At 43.4% G+C, this 24,944-nt stretch overlaps 2 protein-coding genes across 2 annotated transcripts in view; one reads left to right on the top strand and one right to left on the bottom strand.

The window, feature by feature from the left end:
• Positions 1 to 333: 333 nt before the first annotated feature.
• Positions 334 to 24,944, bottom strand: part of Pde9 (phosphodiesterase 9) — a 171,831-nt gene continuing 147,220 nt past the window's right edge. Inside the window, exons 5-11 of the mRNA XM_064699354.1 lie at positions 24,282 to 24,607; positions 14,109 to 14,260; positions 13,905 to 14,012; positions 3,531 to 3,657; positions 3,177 to 3,472; positions 2,677 to 3,091; positions 334 to 2,610 (exon numbers count right to left, since the gene is read on the bottom strand). Coding sequence (XP_064555424.1) covers positions 1,240 to 2,610; positions 2,677 to 3,091; positions 3,177 to 3,472; positions 3,531 to 3,657; positions 13,905 to 14,012; positions 14,109 to 14,260; positions 24,282 to 24,607 — 2,795 coding nt within the window. The 3' untranslated portion in view covers positions 334 to 1,239. The remainder of the gene's footprint in view (positions 2,611 to 2,676; positions 3,092 to 3,176; positions 3,473 to 3,530; positions 3,658 to 13,904; positions 14,013 to 14,108; positions 14,261 to 24,281; positions 24,608 to 24,944) is intronic.
• Positions 7,578 to 9,922, top strand: Nep6 (Neprilysin 6). The gene has a single exon (XM_064699362.1). It carries the CDS (start codon positions 7,593 to 7,595, stop codon positions 9,798 to 9,800), a length of 2,208 nt encoding a protein of 735 aa, XP_064555432.1. The 5' UTR covers positions 7,578 to 7,592; the 3' UTR covers positions 9,801 to 9,922.

Genomic DNA, 24,944 nt, shown 5'->3' on the forward strand with positions numbered 1-24,944 from the left:
GGCAACTGAATGAAAACCCTGAAAACAGGTAGAAAACAGTATTAGAGCTTCATATTCGTATTAGGTACACACAACAGGTATATATATATATATATGTATGTATGTATATATAAATACGAGAAAAGTAAGAAATAAAAATACGCAAGCGTTTAAATAAACATATTGTATATAATATTATATAATATTTAATAGGTATATATTTTTAAAACATAAGCATAATCAAATAATTAATTATAATTATTATATTGTCAAAATAAATTGAGTTTTGCGTGTGTGTGCGTGTATGTTTGTGATTTTTGTAATTGTTTTAAAATAGTTGACAGACCAAAAAATGATAAAAAAAAAAATATATTTAACTTGCATTAGAATTGTTAAAATTTAAAACATTGGGCGCGCATCGGATGTGATTGGAGTTTTGTGATTATTGACGTGTTATCGATAACAGCTTGGTTGATAAATGATAATTGCTTAACGAATATCGGTATATTGTTATCGATATCGATGGGCGTTAGATGGAAGGGCTGTTGATAAACAATTATTGATCGACCATTACTGGTGTACTATCGATACTTAAAGTGTTATCGATAATATATTATCGAGCAACTACAATCAATAAATTATGTATGTTTTTGCGATAGGCAGCTAGCAACCCTCTAACGATGAATGATTGTCGATAAATGATTATGTCGTGATGTCGTCAAAAGACGATAAATTGTTGTTGCTGGATTATCGATGGATGTCAAACGTTAATGTAATTATGCTGACGATAAGCAATAGATGATGCATGCTATTGGCCAACAATTACCGATAAACTAAACTCAATAAATTATTACTCATGTGGGTTGAGATGGGCGATTAGTGGCATGGTATCGATAAACGATTATTGATAGCAATGGCAATGTGTGTGATTCGTTTTCGTTTCTGTTTCCGTTTCCGTTTCCGTTTCAGCTAACTATATTTGGCGTTTCCTTCTTACACATTCTCCGGCTCGGGCAACTTCCGCTCACAGCAATGGCAGACGAGCGCATTGAGCCGATGGCCAATGGCCGACCACACGGTCATCGTCATCGATGATACCTCGCAACTGGAGCTGTCCTGGTGCAGTGCATCCGCCTCACTGCTGCCGTCCGCGTCATCGCTATCATTGGCAATCGCCTCCGCTTCGGCCGTGTGGAATGCCGCCTGATTGCAGAGCGAATTATTTGTATTTGAGTTTGTCGTATCGGAGCTCCCCTGTTGTCAAATCTTTGGCACCGCCTCCGACGAGGAGCCACTGGCCAAGCCCAGCTCACAGCTAATGCTAGGCGGCAAAAGTCTTGGCGGCTCGATGACTACGCTACCAGCATCACCAGCACCACCAGCACCACCACCACCAGCAGCATAAACAGCACCAGCTGCATACTCAATGCCGCCATCCTCAGCGCCGCCAATCTGTATGCGTACGCCGGACAGTTCGCCGATGATGCCGCTGCTGCTGTGGAGCGTGTTGTTGCTGTTGTTGCTGTTGTTGTGCTCGTCGTGACGCGACGATATGCGGCTGCTGCTGTCAGCGGATGAGTAGCGTGTTGCGGCATGACGGCTGCAGGGCACGTCCAAGCTGTAGGCCCGATGCCTGGTGAGGCCAACCGCCATGCCTGGAACGACAACCTGGACGCCTGGCGACGGCAGGCTATTCGAAATGGTGCAACAGGTGGCCGCCACTTGCACTTTGTCGGCGCTGTTGTTGTCGGTGCTGTTGCTGCTGCTGTCGTTGGCCGGCGCATTGTTGTTGCCGCGCACGGCGCAAGGGCTGCTGCGTGTGCTGCCAAAGCGCTTGTTGCCCTTGTCAAAGCTGAAGGTGAAGTAATCCGAGAACTGACGCAAACGCGACTTCCACGAGCTGCTGCTGTTGCTGCCCCCGGGCTGCTGCTGCTGTTGTTGCTGCTGCTGCTGCTGCTGCTGCTGTTGCTGCTGTTGCTGCTGCTCGTCGGCAACAGTTGCAGTTGCGGCGCTACCATTGCTGGGTAGCGTTTGGTTGAGCGTCGGCGATATGTTGCCATTAGTGGTAGCTGCAGCAACAGTAGCTGCTGTTGCAGCTGCTGTAGCTGGCAACTTATCCTTCTCCTTCTTCTTCTCCTGCTGCTGCTGCTGCTGCTGCTGCTGCTGCAGCTGCTGTGCAGTGGGCAGCAACGACTGCTGCAAGAGGGGCTGCTGCATCACTGGTGCAACTGGCGCCTGGTTGTTGCTAGTGTTCATGTTGAGGTCCTCGCTGGCACGTCCAGCGCCCCGCTGAGCCAGCTGCTGCTCCAGGCTGTTGCGATTGTGGCGCCCATAAAATACATTGCTGTCAGAGATGACCTGGGGCAGGCCATCGGACAGACGACGATTATTGGTGCTGTACTGGTCGAGGCTGACGGCGCGATTGCTGCCAAATTGACAGCGATTGCCATGATAGCCATGGATGTTGCCATAGGAGTTGCGCATGCGCTGGCCACCGCCGCTGCTGCACAGTTCGCCAATCATCGAGGGACGCTTCTCGCGCGAGGATTTGCGCGAGGTGGAGTGCGAGGATTTGCTGCGATTGCTGCAGCCCTCAGTGTCCACTTTGAATTTGGAGGTCTTCTCGGCCACCTGCATTAGGTGAAATGTTTGATTAGACTGAGGCTCGGCCTTTCGCCAGCTCGTTGGCCCACTTACATCCACCTCGGTGGCCGTTTCAGAGTCGCCACTTTCGCTGCCCTCGGGCAGATCGTGCAGCTCGGCGGCCATGCCGCCTGGCTCATCCACAGATGTGCGCGATGCGGACTTCTGTGAGGGTATGCTGCGGCGCGACTTGACGCTGATTCCGGACCCGGATCGTGGCATTTGGGGGGAGCTGCTACCGCCTCCACCTCCGCCTCCACCGCCAGCGGCGCCAGAACCAGCACCACCCACGCCAGAAGCTGGGCCTGTCCCCTGTTTGTCCATCAATAATTTATCGGCCGTGCTGTTGCCCGGCGTGCTGACCATGGCCGCATTCGAGTCCATGTTGCCGCTGTTGCTATCGGATGTGGCCGAGGCGTTGCTGTCTGCCACGGATTTGCGCGTCTTAGTCTGCGCATCGTTGAGTCGCCTGGGTGCGTATTTGGTGGCCACAGAATAAGGTTTAACTAGCTCTACTACTATGGAGATCTACCCCAGCTCCATTCCCAACTCACCTGTAATACTCCAGTGCAATGCGCACGGGTATGATAATCAGCTCTGTGAGCTCCGGCACCAGTTCGCCTAGCGCCTCAAAGAGCGGCAATAGGACGAGCCCAATGAAGCGCACCTGGGAGCCGGGCTTGCTCACCTTATCGGGATCCATGAACGGCGTCACCGGCAGACCCTCGGACTTTTCGGCGGCGCTCTGTGCAAAGAACTCTTGGAGCAAGCGATCCAGCCAGGGCTCAGCCACGTCCATGGGCCGTGCCTCGTTCGAGATGTCCGCCACCTTGATGAGTATCATGCACAGCTGCAAAAGATCAAGAATAAGACGTACCTAAAGCTTACGGGCCTCCTCTCCCGCTTACCAGATTGATGTGCGCACGATTGTTGTAGTCGAAGATGGGCGTTATCTCCATAAACTGCGTGAGGATCTCGTTGTGGCGCGCCATATCGGTGGCCAGGATGCAGCGGATGATGCCCTCCCGTATGGTGCTGTAGTTGAAGGCGAAATTTACATTTAAATTGAGATAACGTGCCAATCGAAATTGTTTCCCCATCAACTGGCAAAGACTAACTGGGTGGCGCTTTTACTGAACGCTTCCAAAAAAAAAATAATAAAGAAGAGCTTGCAATTTGACATTCTGAGTAATTTCTTTCTCTCTTCCGAGCTGCCCAGCATTCAGATTTGGTGTCTCTAGCTCTCATAAGCTTCACGATATGCTCTAAACACCTTGTCTCAAAATCAATATTTACTCTTCTGGGATTTTAATTTCAATTCCAATTTCCAATTTCATAAAATTGTGAACTTGAATTGAAATGCATTCAGTTTAAACTAAGAAGTTTTGAGATATGCTTATACCTTGTTTAAATATTAACATATATCGATATACAAAGCGTTGGGGAAGAGATTTTAGTTTTAGTTTTAGATTTAATTTTAGTTTAATTTAAATGCAAACATTATTATAGCGTAAACTAAGAAGCTACAAGATATCCATAAAACACCTTGCCACACAATCGATATTAATCGATACCTCCAAAAATTACCGACGCAGACAATTTAGTTCCAATTTTAAATGTTTATTTAAGTTCATAATATTCTGATTTTGTATTGAAATACAGATATGTTTTTAAAATCGATATCTATCGATAGACAAATGAAAAAACGGTTGGTGAACAGATTTAGGTTCAAACGTAAAGTTTTTTTGCCAATGTTCATTGAATCGTTAAGCTGTATTTAAATACAGTCCGACTACCAATTTGGCCTTAAAATTGATCACTTTAATTGAAGCTACCTAGAACCGTTTCACAGGCATTAAACACCGAACTCTGGCGAATTGCGGGGCTTATTGAAAGCAAACACAAGTTGTCTGAGTTGTCTGCAGCAGCGGCCAGCAAAGCTTTAAGCCTCCCCAAACGCACCACCAAGGTCGCATTCCAAGGGGATGGCGTCTGTTTTCGGAGCGCATTGCGTATATGTCACGTTTTGCATGTTGTTTACGGCTGTTGTTTCTTTTGAAAACGCTTGAAGCCGGCATTACAGTTTTATCATGAATAGTGCAACGCATTGAATGGTATATTTCTGAAACCATAAAAACATATATTCTTGATCGATAAACCCAACACCGCTCTCCGTCTCTCTACCGGCCAGATTCGACAACTATATCATACAGATGTTATAGGTTTGATTGGTTGAAAATTAAAATCTTGCATGAAAGTATAAAAGAGCAAAACCTTTTTACTAATGGATTACTATATCATATATGTATATATGGAAAGAATTGGTGGAAAAATTGGTTTTTGCATGGTAAACTTAACTGTTTTTTAAGATTTATTAACCAAACTCAGCAATTACGAGCAAAGGTATAAAAGCTATACGAAGGTTATCAGACTGCTATAATTTAAGGCTTCTCTGGGAAGAATCTGTCGCATATAAAGTTTCTTTCAAAGCCATATACCTAAGAGAGTATTTAATCTTCATCGAGCCGATTTGTTTATTGTTTATTTTTGATTTATTGGGTCACGTGCGATTTGAGACGCGCTGATTACAAGAAGAAAAAGCGTAACTATATTTTGACATTCAAAGCGATAATAAGAGAGCGCGAGGATAAGAGGATAGTTAAAGACTAAGCAGCATGCGGCGCGTAAATATTAAATTGCATTTCGTTTTATTTTCATTTCAAAGAAAATGAAAAATACGCAAAAGTCGCATCAGATACGAGCAGAAAATTGAATTTTGTCGTGTCAAGTGGCATTGACGCTGCACACAGACCCAGACGCAGACGCAGACCAAGCCAGATCCAACGTACTGGGGCACGCACGGTAGGGTGCTGTTAAGGAGGGGGATGGGGGGAGGGGGGGGGGGGTCACGAGTAAGGGCAGGGGGCGTGCCACTTTAGTTACTACATTGGAAATTCACCACCTGCCACGCTTCAACTGCAAATAGAGCGAAGCGAATTTTATGCACTCGACTTGACGCCAAGCTCGTCAAGCTGCAGATTTCACAATATCCAGCGAGCATGTCTTGTTTGTCATTATCCAGCGATTTTCTTGTGATTTTCCAGTAATAATTATAGTGGCTTTTAGAAAATGTTGTCACAACATCTCAGCCTCGATGCTGCTCTCAAGTGCAACTCGAAGCAGTCTCTTCAATTTTATTATTTTCCATTGACATCTTTGACATATTTCGATGTCGATTATACCCTTTGTTACAAATTGATGGAGCTGAGGTAATTTTCATTCTTTTTTTTTGTTAAATTAATTTTGTGCATTGCCGTTCCATTTATGGGACTAAATTGGACTATTGAGCGGTAGAATGACTTGCCATATTTGAGGGTAGCCATATTTTTGGTTCTCATCGGTGCAATTAGAAGCTTTACAGCTATTCCAATTCTCATGCAAAACTTAATTTATTATGCTGCGCTTTCGCAAAATGGATTACAGGGACAATGTATGAATAGCTGGTTTTATATAAGTTAAAACTGCATTGGATTTTCGTGGTTAAGTCGGTCAAGCAATGATTAGTCAGCCATTAATCAATATTCAATCAGGAAATCAGCCAGTAAACTGGTCAATCATTTTGTTAGTCGTTCCAACAATCATTAGTCAGTTCTTATCAATATTCAGCCAGTAATTCTGTCAGTAATTCAGTCAGTGAATCATCAGTCAGCTTGCAATCAGTATTCATCCAGTAAATAAGTCAGTCAGTCAATCAGCCAGGAAGCTGGTCAATCACTCTGTAAGTGTGCCAGTCAATCATCAGTCAGCTATCAATCAATATTCAGTCAGTTAGTCACTCAGTCAATCAGCCAGCAAACTGGTCAATCATTTTGTAAGTCGGTCAAACAATCATTAGTCAGCTATTTATCAATAGTCAGTAATTCAGTCAGTGAATCATCAGTCAGCATGCAATCAGTATTCATCCAGTAAATAAGTCAGTCAGTCAATCAGCCAGGAAGCTGGTCAATCACTTTGTAAGTCGGCCAGTCGATCATCAGTCAGCTATCAATCAATATTCAGTTAGTTAGTCACTCAGTCAATCAGTCAGCAAACTGATCAATCACTTTGTCATTCAGGAAGTCAATCATCAGTCAGCTATCAATCAATATTCAGTCAGTTAGTCACTCAGTCAATCAGCCAGGAAGCTGGTCAATCACTTTGTAAGTCGGCCAGTCAATCATCAGTCAGATATCAACCAATATTCAGTTAGTTAGTCACTCAGTCAATCAGTCAATCTGTCAGCAAACTGATCAATCACTTTGTCATTCAGTTAGTCAATCATCAGTCAGCTATCAATCAATATACAGTCAAATAGTCACCCAGTAAATTAGCCAGCAAACTGGTCAATCATTTTGTAAGTCGGTCAAACAATCATTAGTTAGCTATTTATCAAGAGTCAGTAATTCAGTCAGTGAATCATCAGTCAGCATGCAATCAGTATTCATCCAGTAAATAAGTCAGTCAGTCAATCAGCCAGGAAGCTGGTCAATCACTTTGTAAGTCGGCCAGTCGATCATCAGTCAGCTATCAATCAATATTCAGTTAGTTAGTCACTCAGTCAATCCGTCAGCAAACTGATCCATCACTTTGTCATTCAGTTTTTTAATTGTGCAGTCGATCAGCCTGTTAATCTTTTATCTTTAATTTGTGAATCCATTAGACATCTGTCAATCACTTAGTTAGCCCATCAATCGGTCAATCAATATCATCAATAAGTTAATCAGTCTTTTAGTTCAGCAGAAGAATATAGCCTGAAATTGCTGAGTTTACAAGCTTCACTTTTCTCACATAGCTGCAGAACAGTAAGGCGAATGCCTTATTGATTGATTTTGTCAAAACATCTACAAGTCTTGTGCCTGCTATCGCTGGGGGCAATCAGCGCTTCGGCGTTTCTAACCCAATCGCCAGACTTTGGCATTGCGTAAATCTCAATGTCAGAGCTTATCAGCGGCGCGACAGCTGCTTATCAGCTGCTGCTGGCGTCAGCTGCTGCTCAGCTCAGGCCAGCTTCGCTCAGCTTAGGTTTGGGCAGTCAATTTGTAAACACGGGAGAGAAAGCCACGTTCTTTATGTGTGGCAAACAAGTGAATCAGCTCCAACTGCTGGTGCAGCTGCAGCTGCTGCTGCTGCTGCTGCTATACCTGGGCAGCCCGTGCATTTCGGGTCATGTTGTTGGCTGCGCGACTGAGGCAGCGTCGGATGCGATGGACGTGAGCAAATCGCCGTGCGAGAATTTCCATGAGCACGCCTGCGGCAACTGGCACGCCCCGTATGGACTGCGTGCGCTGGGCGCACATGATATGCGGTCAAAGCTGCGCGCGCTGAACAAGCAGCTGCTTGTGCGGCATCTGGAGGCCAGCGGTGGGAATCAGGATCAGCTGTACTCATTCTATGGCAGCTGTATGAGCGGCCGGCAGTCGCTGCACGTCTATATGGATGCAGTGCAGCAGCTGGTGCCGGATTGGCCGCTGCTCAACAATGCGACGCGCTTCGATTGGTCACGTGGCGGCGCTGCAGTGCGTCGCTTTGGCGCCCAGGGCTTGTGGCGTCTGCTGGTGCAGCCCAATTGGCAGGCGGCGGAGCAGCTAATCTTCTATCTGCTGCCGCCCAGCTTCGAGCTGTTGGGCAGCAGCGAGCAGAGCGAGTTTCTCTACCAGCGCTATCTCAAGTATCTGCTGCTCGAGCTGAGACTGCGCGTCCGACGCGCTGCCACGCTGGCCGAGCAGCTGGTGAGCTTTGAGCGGCAGCTGCGCGAACTGACGCCGCCGCCGCTGGACGAAGCCCAGACGCTGGTGCTGCATGAGCCGCAAACGTTGCAGCAGCTGGCGGCCCAGCTGCCGCAGCTACAGCTGCTCGACTACTTCCGGCTGCTGCTGGGCGAACGCTATACGCCGCAGCTGCTGCTGGTGGCGGACACGGGCTACTTGCAACGCCTGCAGCGCGTGCTGCACGCCGCGGACCCGCTCGTCCTGTCCAGCTGGCTGCTGCTGCAGCTGCCGGCACACTTTGAGCTCCATCTGCACGAGGACACCACGCTGGCTGCGCAGCGCGAGCATTGCCTGCAGCAGTTGAATCAGTTGCTGCCACGTCAGCTGACGCAGCTGCAGCAGCGTCTGTTGCACGGCAGCGATGCGGCGGCGTCTGCCTTTCGCAGTCGCACGCAGCGCCAGCTGCAGCAGGTCTTCGAGTCGCTGAAGGCACAGTTCGAGCTTTTGCTGAACGCCACGCCCATTTTTGAACAGGACGCCGCCACACAAACTCTGGCGCTGCAAAAGCTGCGCGCAATGCGGCTGCTGCTACCGCCGCCGCCGTCGCCAGAGCAGTTGGAGCAGCGACAAGAAGGGAAGGCACAACGCGAGCTTCAATCGAACAACTACGATGCGAATCTGTTGCATTTGTCGCAGGCGGAGTCGGATGCGCAGTTTCAGCTGGCGCTGGGCTGCCTGCAGTTGCCCTGCGAGTCGTACGCAACATGGGCGGGCCACGCCCTCGGTCCACTGGATGTGAACGTGTACTATAGGCTGAAGCTAAATGCGATTGAGCTGCCGCTGGGGCTGCTGCGCCCGCCCCTCCTGCCCAGCAGCAGTAGCCGCAGCTGCGAGGTAAATGCTGGTCGAGATGATTCCGGGCAAACGCAGACGCAGCCGGATGCGGATGCGGATGCGAAATCGCAGGCCCGCCTGCTGGGCGGCCTGGGCTATATGCTCGGCCACGAGCTAATCCACGGCTTCGACTATGATGGCATCAATTATGATGCAGCCGGACGTGTGGCCGGCGGGCAGTGGCCAGCGCGTGCCATCATTCGCTTCGGCCTGCGTGCCGGCTGCTATTTGGGGTCGCGCTACAGCAATGCGACGTTGACCATCAATGAGAATATTGCGGACAGCGAGGGATTGCGCTTGGCCTACGAGGCGTATCGGCAGCAGCAGCCGGCCAATGCCTCGATGCGTCAGTTCTTTGTGGCCTTTGCGCAAAACTGGTGTGGACAGGCGGTGGCACCCTCTGCCGGTGCACAGCAGCATGCCTCGCACCGGGAGCGTGTCAACAATGTGCTGGGCAACTTCCCGGAATTCGCTGAGACCTTTGACTGCAAGGTGGGCAGCCTGATGCATCCGCCGGACAAGTGTCGCATTTGGTAACCAGCGACAGACCTGGGCAGGGGCGACAGGGACAGGGACAGGGACATGGGCAAAGCTGAGGTAACGTCAATGGGATGTGTTTCAAATCTGAGTAAAGCAATGAAATTGAAATTGAAATGAAAGCTCTTGAGTGTACTCGATTGGCGCGGCATCTCATTACAGCGCATTCACGACTTGTTGTGCCACAAAGTGCGGTAAACACACACACACACACACACACACGCACATAAACACGGATTACAGCAATGTGTGTGGAGCGTCCATTACCTGTCTTTTACTTTCAGAACTATGGTTACAGGTAGAGGTAAATCCCTCGGTAGGCACATAGTGCAGTGTTGAAAAGAATCGAAATATATAATTGGCATTTTCCAGTCCTAAGCAACACTGGAATATGCATGCATGACCTAATTCTTGAATCTCAAATGAAGAGGCACAACTAAATATCTAAATTCATAGAGCTGACAATGGGAAATGACATTTCACACTCTTTTCCAACACTGATAAGCGTAGCATCAAAAACTCAGGCTCAAGTAATTGTTCACCTAATGATGGTTTATATGGCAGCTATATAAGATAGTCATTCCCTCGGACGGATCGAACCAGTATATTATATAGCTGCCAGAGGAATAATTGGTCATGAAATCAGTTTTTGTATGCAAAGTTATTCTCTTATTCAATAAATCATAATTATGCGCTACACAACATTTCTCACATATGTATCTGCAGAGCCGGCAGGCATGTGATAAGAGTATTTAATGCTTGGCGTGCCTTGTTTCACCCATTCTGATGGCTTATGTCCTTTAAGCTGAGAAGTCTTGATAAGAGCAACAGCTTTCTCAGCCACAAGTCATTTGGTGTTGGAAATCCCGCAATTGTGTCATTGTTTACAAATGACATTTAAGTGCATTTGAATGACGCACAAGTCTGAAGACTGAGAAAAGCAACACGATTCGTCAAGCGTTTCTCAACTCCTGATATTTTATGGCAACATGGTAATAAGAGCAATAGCACCACAAGCACACACAGAGAGAGAGAGAGAGAGAGAGGGAGAGGGAGAGAAGTATATAACAGAATCCACATATATGACGTTGACTACATGCATGTTTATGCACGCTTAGACAAGTACAAGAAGGCAAAAAGTATCGTGTGGCATCGTGTGGCAACTTCTTGGCACTCTTGGCGGGGGCTGCTTCATGGCATTTACAAGCATATTGTGCATGTGCATTTCTGGCAAGTTTTGCCATCAAAAACTCCCAAAAGCATGCAGCAGTTTATGCACGCAAACTTGGCAGCAAAACATCGCGAAGGCGCCCAACGTGAGACTCTCCTGATGGCGCCCAACGTGCCAAAGTCGGAGTTGATGAGGGGCCACGCAGTGCGGTGTTTGTCTTCAGGGCATTCCAGCTACTCCAGCTTCTCTGCCCGGTCTTGTTGATGATGATGATGATGATTATGATCATAATGAGGAGGAGGAGGCGGAGGATGATGATGCTGATGGGCATAATGTTGGAAATAATGATGGCCCTCGCGTTACCTATTTTAGCTTTCACAACGCCGCCGCCTACGTGAGCGCGCAATTCAAAGTTAAAAACATTTTCCCCCAGCTAATCCACTTAATTAATGTTTGCGGAATTTTGCAATATAAATGCGTTGCAATGAGTACAGAAACTACGCTTTATATATCCACCGCAAGAATAACGCAAATTAATCACAAGCAAAGCAACTGGGACTGCTCTAATTGGGTGTGCCCGACCAAAAGATACTCCGCAGCCAGCGTCGTGCTGCCGTTACAAGCATTCCAACTTTCCTCTTAACACTAACAATCTGAAGCGATTGGGCTTCTGCTTCATCAAGCTGTCATTCTATACGAACAGTTTCGGTGCTAAAAGTCCGATTTCCTTCCAATTTTTAGGTTCTAAATAAGACCAAAGAAGCAAAAGTATATCTTTAATTTTTTTTGGAATCAATTCCTGGGGAATTATCCAAAAAGTGATATAATGTCTATGTCTTTGTCTATGTCAAGCAGTTGCGTATTCAATTTGGAGTGCCTAGCTCCTTACCCTCTGAGCTAAGCCTTAGACTAATAGACTAGACTAATAAAGACGATAGTTATTGATATTAATGAAATGGGTAAAAATATCGCAAAGTATAAACTTGTTCGGTGTTTGACACACGAGAATATATGTTCTTTAAGTTTCAAGCCTCTTGTTTTGTAGTTTCAGGCATCATATAGGCAAACAGAGGAATATGACTTAATCGATTCAACGCGTAGACCTTATCCAGAAATTACACAATTAATTTAGGAAAAGCCTCCTGCTGCCTGTTTTCTACACTTGCAATGTTCTCTATGAATAAAGGGTAAAGAAATAAAAGCAAATCCTTAGTTTGAAGGCGTGTAAGAAAATGCCTCAGTAGAGTTCTAATTTCACTTCATGGAACAAAAACAATGCATACTGAGTTGATATATTGGAAATTTGGATGAAATTTCCCAGAAAGCAAACTCTGTACGTTTGTGAAAATATTTCAAGGGAATTATTTGCTGGGGATTTGTATTTCCTAGAATTTACTGTCAACCATTGAATGCAATTTGCATTTCGAATGCGACAGGGAACTTATATGGGATTAATATTCAGTTCGAATGTGAGAATTAAGCCCTTATGCATAAAGCAATTAGTATTTATCGATAAGGAAACAACGCGTGGGACTAAATAGTGAGATATCTTTTTTGCGTGGGAGATGTGTATGCGTGTGTGTGCGTGTGTGTTTGTGTGGTTGAATTCTTGACTCAAAGTGAAATATTTGTAGGCATTCATATTTCAAAGAATTATATGTTCAATGCTATTCGCATTTCAAAGGCGACACAGACTGGCGAGCAATAAGTAATATGATTTACAATGGGTTTGAAGAAATTATTAGACAGAGGGAGAGAAAGAGAGAGAGAGAGAGTGGGAGAGAGAGAATCCTAGTCGCAAATCATGAATCGGAGCCTATGGCGAAAGGGCCTATCTCAATGGAAAAGCTTCAAAACTGTATCAATTGGTATCAGTCATACTCAAACAGTATCTGTGGCATTTGATTGTGTAAATTAAAAAAACGCGTTTTAATCAATTTGAGGAAGATCCCTTCTCCCTGAAACTAAAATATTTCTGATCTGTTTACACAATACGAGAAATGGTTGTTCCTTGATTTTATAAGTTTCTAATCTTCGAATCGATACTTATCGAAACAGGGCGTGGTATCGATCAATTGAGATAAACTTGATTTAAACAATCAACAGCAGAAGCTGTGTACCAAATTGCAAGTCTCTAGCCCTTATAGTCTCTGAGATCGAGAAACAGGCAGACAGACAGACGGATTTAGTTAGATTGCGTATATGTATATTTATATATATGTTTATTTCTCTTTACAGACCGCCTGCCGCCGCCTGTTACATGAATGCACTTGCACAAGATAACAATGCCAGCTTTTACTCATATTCAATAGGTTCAGGTTATGAAAGAGCTTCATATTATTTGCTTGAATTTTCTTCTATTTTCAAAACATTTTCGCAATTTATTTTTGTATCAAATGACATTTCTTGTCATGCGCTTAGCAATTGACAATCGAAAAATGTTTCAGTATATTGTTTGTAAAAGCAGTTTGACTTCAATTTGTGGGCGTTAGGGCTTTGTTTGTTGTTTGTGTTTTGATTCCCACGCGACTTGGGTCGTTACGAGTGCAAGAATAGCCGAAGAAGGGTCCTGCGTACAATTGCACAGTGCAATAAGCAAGGACAGCCGTCGAGAGTTGCCTGCACCAAATCGATACGCTCGCGGACCAGGCGGCAGACTTGCCCCACGCGGCTGCAGCTGTTGCCCCATGTTGGGTGTTAATTAGTGCCCCGGCAAACGGGGCCGACGTTTAATGCAACATCATTTTGTACGTGCCGCGCATAAAATAGAGTCAAGCAAAGTTGGCAATTAAATGGCTAGCAGCCCGAATCGACCCAGCCCGGCCCCAGCCCGGCCCCAGCCCTTACACTCACCTCACCCGACCGCTCCCGGCCGCATGGTGTGACCCAAATAGCAGGGCTTAAAGTGCTACCAATTTGCAGGTGTTACTCACTTGAATGTGTCCCGGCTAAAGTTCTTGAATATATTGCACTCGGGATGCTCCAGCAGGCGGAATGCAATCGAGCAATGATGATTCTCCAACGGCGAGATGTCATTATATCTGTAAAAACAAAACGAAAAACATATATATATATATATATACATATATATATATATATATATATATATTTATAGCAGATTCAGGACAAGGTCTTACCTGAGCGCCAGTTCGGTGCGTGCATTGATCTGATATATGTTGTTATACCCAGGATGATCGAGGTCATGGCAAATGCAGGACACGAGCAATATGAGGCATTCCAGATCGCCCAGACGGTTCAGTAAATTCGCTTGACGTGTAATCGCGTACATCTGCATTAAATAAAGAAAATACATACATTTATGAACTTATTATAAGGCTACAAAATTATACTTTTATTCACAATATTTGATTATTACCAGCAAGTTTTACTCGACCTTGCCCAGGCAAAGTTATGAAGAGCTTTGGTATTGAGTTTATAATAAAACGAATTTAAATGAAACATTCATTAAACAGACCTGGAGTTCCATTTACCGTCCAGGACGGCAAAATATAAATTTGACTTCAAAAAATCTTTACAAATACCTTTAAAATTGATCTTAAAGCCGATCATATAAAGCACACAATAAATTTTTACAATATTTTAAAAAATTGTAAAATTAAAAAAGGTAGCAAGAAGCTTTCTAGCTCTGAAGGTTTGCGCTGTATTAAGATCAATAAGCAGTCAGGCAGTTAATCAATCAGTCAATCAGTTGGGACTAACGGACAGTAAATTACTTAGTCAATCAGTCAGGATGAATAGTCAGGGCGAATAGTTAATCAGTCAATCAGTCAGGACTAGCAGTAATCAGTTAGTTAGTTAGTCAATCAATTTGTCGGCCAGTTAGTCGATTAGTGTATAAGTTATTGGCTAGTCAATCAGTCAGCCAATAAGTGAGTCAGTTAATCAGTCAGTTAATCGTTCGGGACGAGGAGACAGTCAATTAGTTAATTTATCGGTTCGTCAATCACTCAATCAGTCAGTCAATCGGTCAGTTAGTAGATAAGTTGATCAATCAATCAATCCTTAACTCAGTCAGTCCTTTAGTTAGTCAAACAGTCGGTAAGAACAATCAGTCAATTAGTTAGTCAATCAGCAAGTCAGTCAGTTAATCAGTCAGTCAGTCAATCAGTGGGTTAGTTATTCAGTCAGCAAATTAGCGAAGACTAGCAGCCATTCAATTAGTTTGTTTGTCAATCAGTCAGTCACGCAATCAGGATGAACAGTCAGTCAATTAGCTTGGGAATCAGTCAGTCTGTGAATCTATCAGTCAATCAAACTGGACGAACAGTAAATTAGGTATAGAATTATGGAAAACGAATATGTACGTACACAGCGAGTATTACATGGCTTTGCCCGTGGTTAGCTTTGTGCTCAAAATTTTAGATATTTTTTTTTTACCCATGGACAATCAAATTATAGGCGTACTATTATCAACCGGCATTTGTCATCCAAGAGGGAGGAGTTTTCCGAAAATCGTGAAACATGTCACAAATTAATTTTCACAAATATCGTTGAAAATGATTTTGAAGCCGAACGGATGGTAAAGCCGCCGTCTTCTCCATAGTTAAAGTCGCTTCCTCCAATATTGCTGCCGGCGCCTCCTCTACATGAAGTGAAGCCTAAGGCTGGGGCTTACTTCAATTCATGAGAATCGAGTAGTAGAGCATCAGTTAAGAATATGTTTTTTTCTTAAAATTGGGAGTGCAGCTGGAGCTCTAACTTCTTATGTAGGTCCTTGAAAATAAGTTTTAAATCGATCGGACGAAACTTAAAACTTCGCCCAAAAAATCTTCGACCGGCATTATCCACCGAGAACGCCTTAATTTTTCGAAAATTGTAAAACACGTCTCAACTGAATTTTCTTCACAATCCTTGCGAATGGGCTTACGCCCTAAACTTTGCCCAATTAAACGTTGGCCCGCATTTTGAATACAATAGCGGTGGATTTTTCGAAAAACGTATTATAGCAAAAGAATTGCTTGCAAGAGTTTTCCTCTAAATTTTCACAGTGGAACTTCTTTGAAAGTAAATTTAAGACCGATTGGACGAAACTTAGAGATTCCCTCAAAAAATCGTAGACCCTAGGGCGCATTTTCCATCGAAACTTAGATTTTCCGAAAAGTGCCTCCAATGATTTCTCTTATGGCTCTTTGCGAATGAGCTTACTCGGGAAGCATCGCCCATTCCATCTTTGAAGGGCAGATTTGGCGAAAAGTGTGAAACACGTCTCAAATGAATTTTCAGAAAAACAAAAAACTTTCAACGAACATTTTTTATGGAATTGCCAAAACCGCTGAAACACGTATTCATTAAATTGAAATTAGGTTTCAAGCAAATCGGACATAATTGAAAATTTCACCAAAAAAACGTTGATCCGAATTTTTTACCGAAGAAGCTTGAATTCTGCAAAAAGGGTGAGGTACGTCTCGAATGAATTTTCTTAAGATTCTTAGGAATGAGTTTAAGCCCATTACATTACCCAGCAAATCCTTGACCGCCATTTCCACCATGGAGGCATGAATTCACCTAAAACTGTGAGACACTCCTCAAATGAACTTAAGCAATGATCTTAAAAAATGAGTTTAAGGCCGATCGGATTGTAAACAAAAAAGTTTCATAAGTTTTTTACGATTTTTCCACACTTGCGGGTGGACTTCCCTAAACCGCATCTTAGCGTGAACCCTCTCACATAAACAAAATTTCCGCTTCCTAGCTCTTACGGTTTTGGGCTGTGCATTGAATACCAATCAGTAAGTTAGTCAGTCAGTCAGGCAGAACAAATAGCTTTATATATAGAGATACACCACGGGCATTGTCTATGAAATGGTAAGAGATATCTTATAGTCCTGTCCATGTCACGATTGTTTCTGCCTGCTGCTGCTTTCAACTGAAATTCCATGGCCATTAACTGCTTACACGTAGGTGGCCTTTGGCCAATCGCTAAACATGTCGCACTGTTAACTATTCTCTTTCCCCAAGCTCTCTCTGTCTCTCTCTCTCTCTCTCTTTTTCTCTCGTCCAAACTCTCTCGCTCTCCCTTAGATTGTCTCTCAATTTGGCTAATTAAATGAAGTGTCTGAGCTGCTTGTTGCCGCCTGTTGCTGTTGTTGGGTGCTTTACAGAATATATCTTAAATAATGGCTGAGAGACAGAGAGAGAGAGAAAGAGAGAGAGCACTTTTAATGTTGCAAACCATTAAGCCAAATCGCATTTGATGCTTAAACGTGGCCAACAGCAGTGGCAGCAGCTAGCAAAAATGATCTGCCCGATGCTGGGCATAGGGCGGTCGGTTTAAGCCAATGGCAAAGGCAAAGCTAAAGGTAAAGTTGAAGGCAACTTAATTTGTCTGCTGCAAACGGCTGCGAAACCTTTGCAATTACTAGCAGCTACTAAAGCAGGCCCCGCACCCACAGCCGGTTTACCCACAGCCAGCCCCGCACCGCACCGCACCCTGGCCAGCAAATGAAAATGACTTGGCCAAGTGGGGAGCGACAGAGGAACATAGAGATAGAGAGACAGGGAAAATGAGCAAAGTGGGGGAGAGACCCTTAAGGAATTTCAACAGCGTTCAATTTAAGCTTTTTGAAATACAAAAGCAGCGTAAAGTTTGCTTTGCGCTTTGCTGCGCTCCCAAAGTTGCACTGCGGGGCAATTGGGAAGTGGGCGTGGCCGGGGTTTGGGGTTGACGGGCGTGCGGGGGTGCGGGGGTGCGCGGGTGTTCGCGCTTGTTGGGGACAGGGGCTGGAGGGCTCGTTAAAGTTGCTGCACAAGTTTGGTCGTCATCTTTGTCGCCGCTGCGTTTACTCTGGCATTAAGCGGCGTTGTGTGAATGCATAAGCTTCTGGGGTTGGCCCGATCCAAAGCGGGCCAGAGGGGCTGAAGCAGAGATGGATTGGCAACGCGGAGGCGGCGGGTCGTTTAAGGGAGACGGCGGAGAGGGGGAGGGGGGGTGTTGGCTAGTGCTATAAATTTATGCAAATGCGAATGCTGTTTGCATTTCGAATTTCGCAAGTTTATCTAAATTCATTGTCAACAAACAGACGAAGCAACGACAATGTGCAAAGCGCCAACTCGCAGCTCGCAACTCGCAGCTCGCAGCTCGCAACAAACCCCATCATCGCCTACAGCCCCACAATGCCCGGCAACCCATTCACAACACTGGCAAAAGTTTTGCAGCGTCAACACCCCGAGGAAATCAACTTCAGCTTGCAACTGGCAACTGGCAACTGGCAAACTGCACTTTGTTAATGAAAAGCTGAGATGATGCGTCGCTTATTTGGTAACAAAAAATAAAAACCAAAAAAAAGGCTCACACACTTTTTATCAACGTGGCTGTGTGGTTCTGCGGGCGCGCCAACTGGGCCGCTGTCAGCTGAATGGTGCAGCCAGACATTTATTGGTATTACCCTGTAATCGTAAAATGCCTTAAAAGAGGGTATCTGCAGGTACTGCATGGTTTCTTTAAATTTGCCATTTTCCATGCTTTTTATTTGCCATTTTGACAAGAAGTTTCAGCAGCCGAACATAAACTTCTTCTACGTGGAGCATTTTATTCCACCCATATCCACCCATTTCCCACGCTTCTGTTTGTGAAATTTTCGCCGACAGCTTGCCATGATAACCAAGCATAATGCCAATCCGAACGTACAGATTTTTATGTAGACATAGCTGACGGTATAAATAGGTATACATATGGTATATATAAATATGTTTATATTCTGCATCCATTGAAAATGGGTAAGAGATGAACTTGGTTTGCATGTAAGTGTTTGTAAGACACATTGTGTGTCTGTTTGTGTGTACGAATGCATAGAAGGAAGCTAGAATGTTGGATATCTCCTAGTCTGTCCCCCCTTATATATCTATGATATCTTGATAGCTATATGTGTAAAAAAAACAGTTAAATTCTTAACATAAACTATTCTGCTTCTTAGCGCGGATGAAATATGCATTTAATGACTGACTACAGGGTATTTTTCCGGTTGCGCCTTTTGATTTGTTTTTGTTGTCGTTTTGTTTAAGTTTTTTTTGCATTATTGCATTGTTTTTTGTCGATGGCAGGAAGGCAAAAGCGAAAGCCGCTTAACGGCTGTTGTGTCCTGTCACACACACACACACACACACAGATAGAGAGAGAGGAAATTACATGGGCTATACATACATGAGTGCCTATGCAAATGGCAAATGGCCGCCCATTGAATTGCAAAATACGCACCATCGCATATGCAGACTAGTCTAGCGGCCATTTTGCAGCTTAGAGTGCCCGCACTGACATCTGCTGCGAGGGTTGCTCAACTAGTTCAGGCTAAGGACAGAGCCCTTCAATGGGCCAATGCTTGAATGGAGCTAGTGTTTCCCACTCATGATCTTGATCATCATAAATATCACAGTTTAATTGTGCTACGAACTGCACAAAGATCGGACTATAAACGCCGAAGGTAATCAAGCATGCATTTCATGCATATATTATACACAGTGTGGAGGGGAACAAGGAAGGCACAAGAATAGCACTTGGAGTTTCTTTTCCCCAATTTATCGCAGAGTTTTGTATGCTTTTCCATTATGATATTAAAACATTTTATGGTCTTTAGATTTTCGCTTGCATAAATGCTTCTTAAATTATTGATTGGTTCTGCCTATCGATAGCATCGGATGTTAAATGCATTCTATTGATGTTACAGCTGTGGCCCGTGTGGCAGCGTCTGATTGCATCTGTTGTTGCTGCTGTTGCAGTTGATTATAAAACGGCAGCAACAATGACAGCAGCAACAACAACCGCAACAACAACAACGACGAGAATCGCTGTAGTTGTTGCACGCATTGTGTTGCTTTATAAAGAGTTCAAGCCCACAAATGTGAATAGATTCGAGTGTGTTTTAGTTGTATTTACTTTAAACGATTCGCCAAAAGCCAGAAACTGCAAACTGCTTTCAACTTGTCTCTGCCTTGTGCTCTCAGAAAACAAACCACTTTGCGGGCGGCCCTTGCGGCATGCCACATGCCACATGTGAAACAATTGCTGTTGCCGCTCGTGCCCCATTCATGCTTTCATCTCCGTTTCTCCTTCAGCTTTTCCCTTTTCCGCTGTGCATACTATAAATTTGGACTCTTTATTTGGTTGCACTTCTATTTGTCACACGGCCACGCCCATCGGCGCCAACTTGGCTTTTGTTGTCAAGTTGAAATAATCTTTTAAAGTTTCGTTTCCTCTCCCGAAAGTCAAAAGCCATATGGCACAGCTACAGTGAAGCTGGTTCAATAGTGAAAAAATGCAAGTGCTTAAAGCTTAAGCTTAACTTCTTCCATTAAGGATTTTTCAAAAATCACCATGCGTTATGATTTAAAATACCGGATTACTCTAGAGCATTGCATTGACTGGGCGTTAGGCAACACTTTTACCAAGAAACGATATATCTGCATAGTGGTGTTGAGCCGCAGCTGTATCTCCACAACCGATAGTTATATAATAAAATATATAATACTAGCGGGTATAACCCGGCACGTATGCTAAAAATCAACGTTCTCAAAAAGCTTTGAAACTGTTGCGGGTGGAATTTCCCAAATCGCTGAGATACGTATTCATTAAGTTCTTATGTAGAGCTTTGAAAATAAGTTTGAAGCAAATCGGACACAACTTAAAACTTCTCACAAAAATCGTTGAGTCGCACTCCACCCGAAAAAGTTTGGATTCTGCGAAAAGTGTGAAACACGTCTCAAATGATTTTTCTTATAGATCTTTGGAAACGAATTTGAGCGCGAAACGTCACCCACCAAATTTTTGACGTCCATTTCCACCAAGGAGGAACGGATTTTTCGAAAAGTGTTAAACACCCCTCAAATGAATTTGAACAAAGATCTTTGAAAATAAGTTTGGGGCCGATCGGATGGTAAACAAAAAAGTTACATACAAACGTTTTTCGCGATGTTTCCACACTTGCGGGTGGAATTTCCCGAAACCCCGTCTTAACGTGCACCTACATCACATAAGCTAACTACAGTGAATTTCAGCTTCCTAGCTCTTACGGTTTGGGCTGTGCGTTGATCACCAATCAGTCAGTCAGTCAGGACAAACTGTTTTATATATAGAGACATGTAACATAAGTCCGATTTGATATTGCCTTTTAAGTATGCTAATGAATTCTTATCAATGATCGATTTTTTTTATCATGATAATCCAATGTTGTTAAGACTTTGCACATATATTAAAATCCTTCAGATGCATAGTTATTATGACACCCATTTTGCTATAATTACTTGTTGGGCACTGAACTCTTCTTCAAAATTCCCAAAAAAAGTTTCAATACTTGCATTAATTAGGCGTCTAACAACACTGTTTTCATTAGCAGTTATGCTGAATAAAATGTTGCTTATCAAAACTACTTTCAGCTTACGAACCGCATCATTATATGCTCACTTAATATACTTATTCATTAAACGTTTCCCAAAACTGTTGAGGCGTTTAATCAACGTTGACATATTATACAGTAAATAGGAATATGAGTAGGTTCAACTGAGCCAAATAATTAGAATAATTCGTTTGCAGCTTGTTTCCACATGCATTATTTGTTGTTCTTTTCGCTGTTGGCTCAAGTTCCTTTTTATTCCGATTTATCGATAAATTCGGGCAACGATTACTTTAGTAGCTGCCCCTCTGCAATGCTACTTAGCGTTGAAGTCTTGTGCGAGCTGAGCTCTTAATTTATTTTTCGGAGCACTGTGGCCTACAACTTAAGATGCCAACTAACAGCGCATTAATATTTCATCTAAATGTTGAGCAGACACGCCGCTGCCCCAAAACAACAACTATAACAACAACAAGAACATAAAATATATGTACTATATAGAGGCTGCATAAAAAAGCAAGTTTCATTTGCCAAAAATGTAGGTTAAAAACTCGGTTCGCAAAATGCTTCGTTGGCCCTTGAGCATCTAAGTGGGTCGCTGTCGTTGGGTTTTTTGGGAGGTTCTGAATTTTGGGTGGGTTTTTTTGTGTTGGTTTGTTCGTTTGTTGTGCGCCTGGACAGCAGCTGGCCGCTTGTTGGGCACAATTTGCATTCGCCAGCCGTTGAATTTCCTTTTGCATACCCTTGTGGTGCAGGGTATTATAAGCTGGTTGTGATATTAGCTACGTGTCTTAATAGCCATAAACTATGCAATTACACAATATGTTTAATATACTTAGCTCTTTTGACTGACTTGCTATAGATTATGCTTCTGTTAATGCATCAAGCCTTAACTTAGCAAATATTTTGTTTTACAGATAGGCTTATCAATTTTATGTATATTACGTTCTGTTATATACACTCAATACTGTACGTTCTATTATATATATTAAATACAGATCGTATTCCCGCATTTAATCTTTGCCTTAGCATTTAAAGTTTGCTCAAAAACAGCTTTTATGTATGTAAGACGTAATCAAACTCTGGCTTTAAAAGTTCCCTAAAGATGAAATTAAATGAAATTTCCTAAGCTGTTATATTTATAAGCTTTCATTCCAGTTATCGGACGAAAATTTTGTCATATTTTGAGCAAACTCATCAAGTTTATATATGTTTAAATATATTTTTTGTTTGTTTGGTAAAAGTGGAGTTTGGTATTGCTTGCTTTGCTGTTTTTCGTTGCTTGGCGGTTATAATTCTCAACAAGTTAAAGCCTCGAACTCGATAGTAAAATAAGTTGATGATGGAATCGAATTGAATGCAAAACGAATGACTATATCTTTTATGTATATGTGAAGGCATTATATTTTGAGAAAACTTCCGTCAAATAAGTTGATTGAAAAGTGACTAGTATAGATTATATTTAAATTATTATTCGAACAGGAATATGCGCATTAAAGACTTTTTTGGTAATTGATATTTGCTTTGCGGGTCGATAAAATGGTGCCTAAGTGACAAACAGAACAGAAGAAGGGTATTCAAATGTCAGCTACGCACGTTTAACTTTTTGTTTTCTGTTTTAAATTTTGTTCCTTTTTTTTTCTATTCTATTTTCTTGATCTTGGTCCAAATGCCTGACGAGTTTATTTTCTTTTTTTTTTGTTTTGTCTTTCGGTGAGTGGCCAGTCAGTTTGTCCGTCTGTCAGTGCCAATGTCTGTCTGCCCGTTGTTGTTGTTGTTGTTGTTGTTGTTGTTGCAGTTGTTGCTCATGTTCTTGTTGCTGTTTTATTGCAGTGAGCAGTGAGCGACATTTTGCGCGTCCATTTCTTTGCCTCTTCAGTTGTTGCTATTTTAAATTGTCGTGTATGTGAGTGCCTGTGTATGTGTTTGTTCTGCTAGCTATAAATAGGCATTTTCTTACACTCACACATACACACACCTAGACCTACATGTGTGCGACTTGCTGCTTTGTCTGTCTTGAGCGCCCTTTGGCGTTTCTGTTGCATACAACGTGGCGTCTATTGTTCAGCTGCACACACACACACACACGCACACATACACACATAAGGAAAGGGACTGAATATATTGATTGTATGCAGCCTGGTCATCTTTTATTCTTTAAGGCTATATGTACACATATAAATATATATAAATACATATACACACATCTATAAACTGTCCATATTTGGATTTACCCTAGCTACGCCGCATTGCAAGCGTCTCTTGAACAATTTCAATTGAATTCAATTCGAGGCCCAGCTGCAGTCTCGCTGTAGTCCTGAAAGGACCCCCAAAGGACACTACAGCTTGTTGCAGGTCTGTATTCATAAAGAGTTTGGCTCAATTGCACAATTTATGCTCAAATAAATTAACAATGAATTAAAGTACCTGTTCGAGAACGATTCAAGCATGTGTGACAGACAGGGAGAAGGTTTTTAGCAGCCTTCGAAAATTTGTTTCATGCTTCTCATATTAAAAAAACAAGAATAGCAATTTACATAGAAATAGATGACGACACTTGGTTTACTTGAAACAATTGAATTTGTAGGTATTTACGCTTCGGGATTCAAATAATTTGCTTGTTCTGAATAAGAATTTGATATTAAGGAATGAATGCACTTCATTTGGTTAGATAATTGTCTGTGCGTTTCTTGGCTTAAGTCCAAATGCTCTCAAATAAATGTCCGAGATGAGTGTGCATATGACATATGTATGCATAGATAGCAGAAATCTGAATTAGAACTAAATAAAATTAACCAACACTTGCGGAGCTGTCAGCGTCTAGCTAGGCAGATAGTTGAATGCATATCGTTTAAATAAATGGAAACTTGTCGTATAGTAATAACTGCTATGCTATTTCGCTGTGATTGCACTCGATTCAATGATATTTCATAATCGCTGTCGATAAAGTTGACAGTTTTCACTTACCATTTGGGCGACACAGAAACAATGCCGGAAATTGTGAAATGGCACCTCATTGTAGTGCTTGTAGACCTCATAGAGCCACTCGCGCAGCGTATCGACGGGTATGCTAAACTTCTCAACGAAGCCAAGCTCGAGGAACATGGTCTGCATTAGGTGGATGACATCGGCATCGCCCCATTCATACGAATCGAAGGCCGGCAGACGTAGGGCCGCCTTCACCTCATTCGAAAAGTTGGTATCACAAATTTGCAGGAAGCGACGCTTCACCTCCTGATGCTTTGGTAGACTGCTCTTGCGATGTGGCGGGCCCAATGGCCGATTGGAGAGACCTGAGGATGACAAAATGTTCGGAGCTCAAATTAGATAAGTATAGCATACAGCTACATTTCGGTGCAGCTACAGATACGGTTAACACAACAAAAAAATAAAAACATTCAAGAGGCGGAAATCAGTCAAGTGGGTGTGTTTGCTGCTGCTGTTGTTGCTGCTGCTGCTGTTGTTGTTGCCGGCAGAGGCAATAAATAAATCAGCAAATTGAAACAGGAAATACAGCTGGGAAGTCGGACTGGTGGTAGTCATGGCAATTTGGATTATTGCAAATGAAGAGCCATAAACAAGACGCAACGACAGACAAACTGAGCTACAACAGAAAGAGAGAGCGAGAGG

The sequence above is a fragment of the Drosophila montana genome, unplaced genomic scaffold (genome assembly GCF_035044405.1).
Source record: "Drosophila montana isolate Dmon_TW-CO22-7 unplaced genomic scaffold, ASM3504440v1 contig_920_1, whole genome shotgun sequence".
In the NCBI taxonomy this organism is placed as follows: Eukaryota; Metazoa; Arthropoda; class Insecta; order Diptera; family Drosophilidae; genus Drosophila; species Drosophila montana.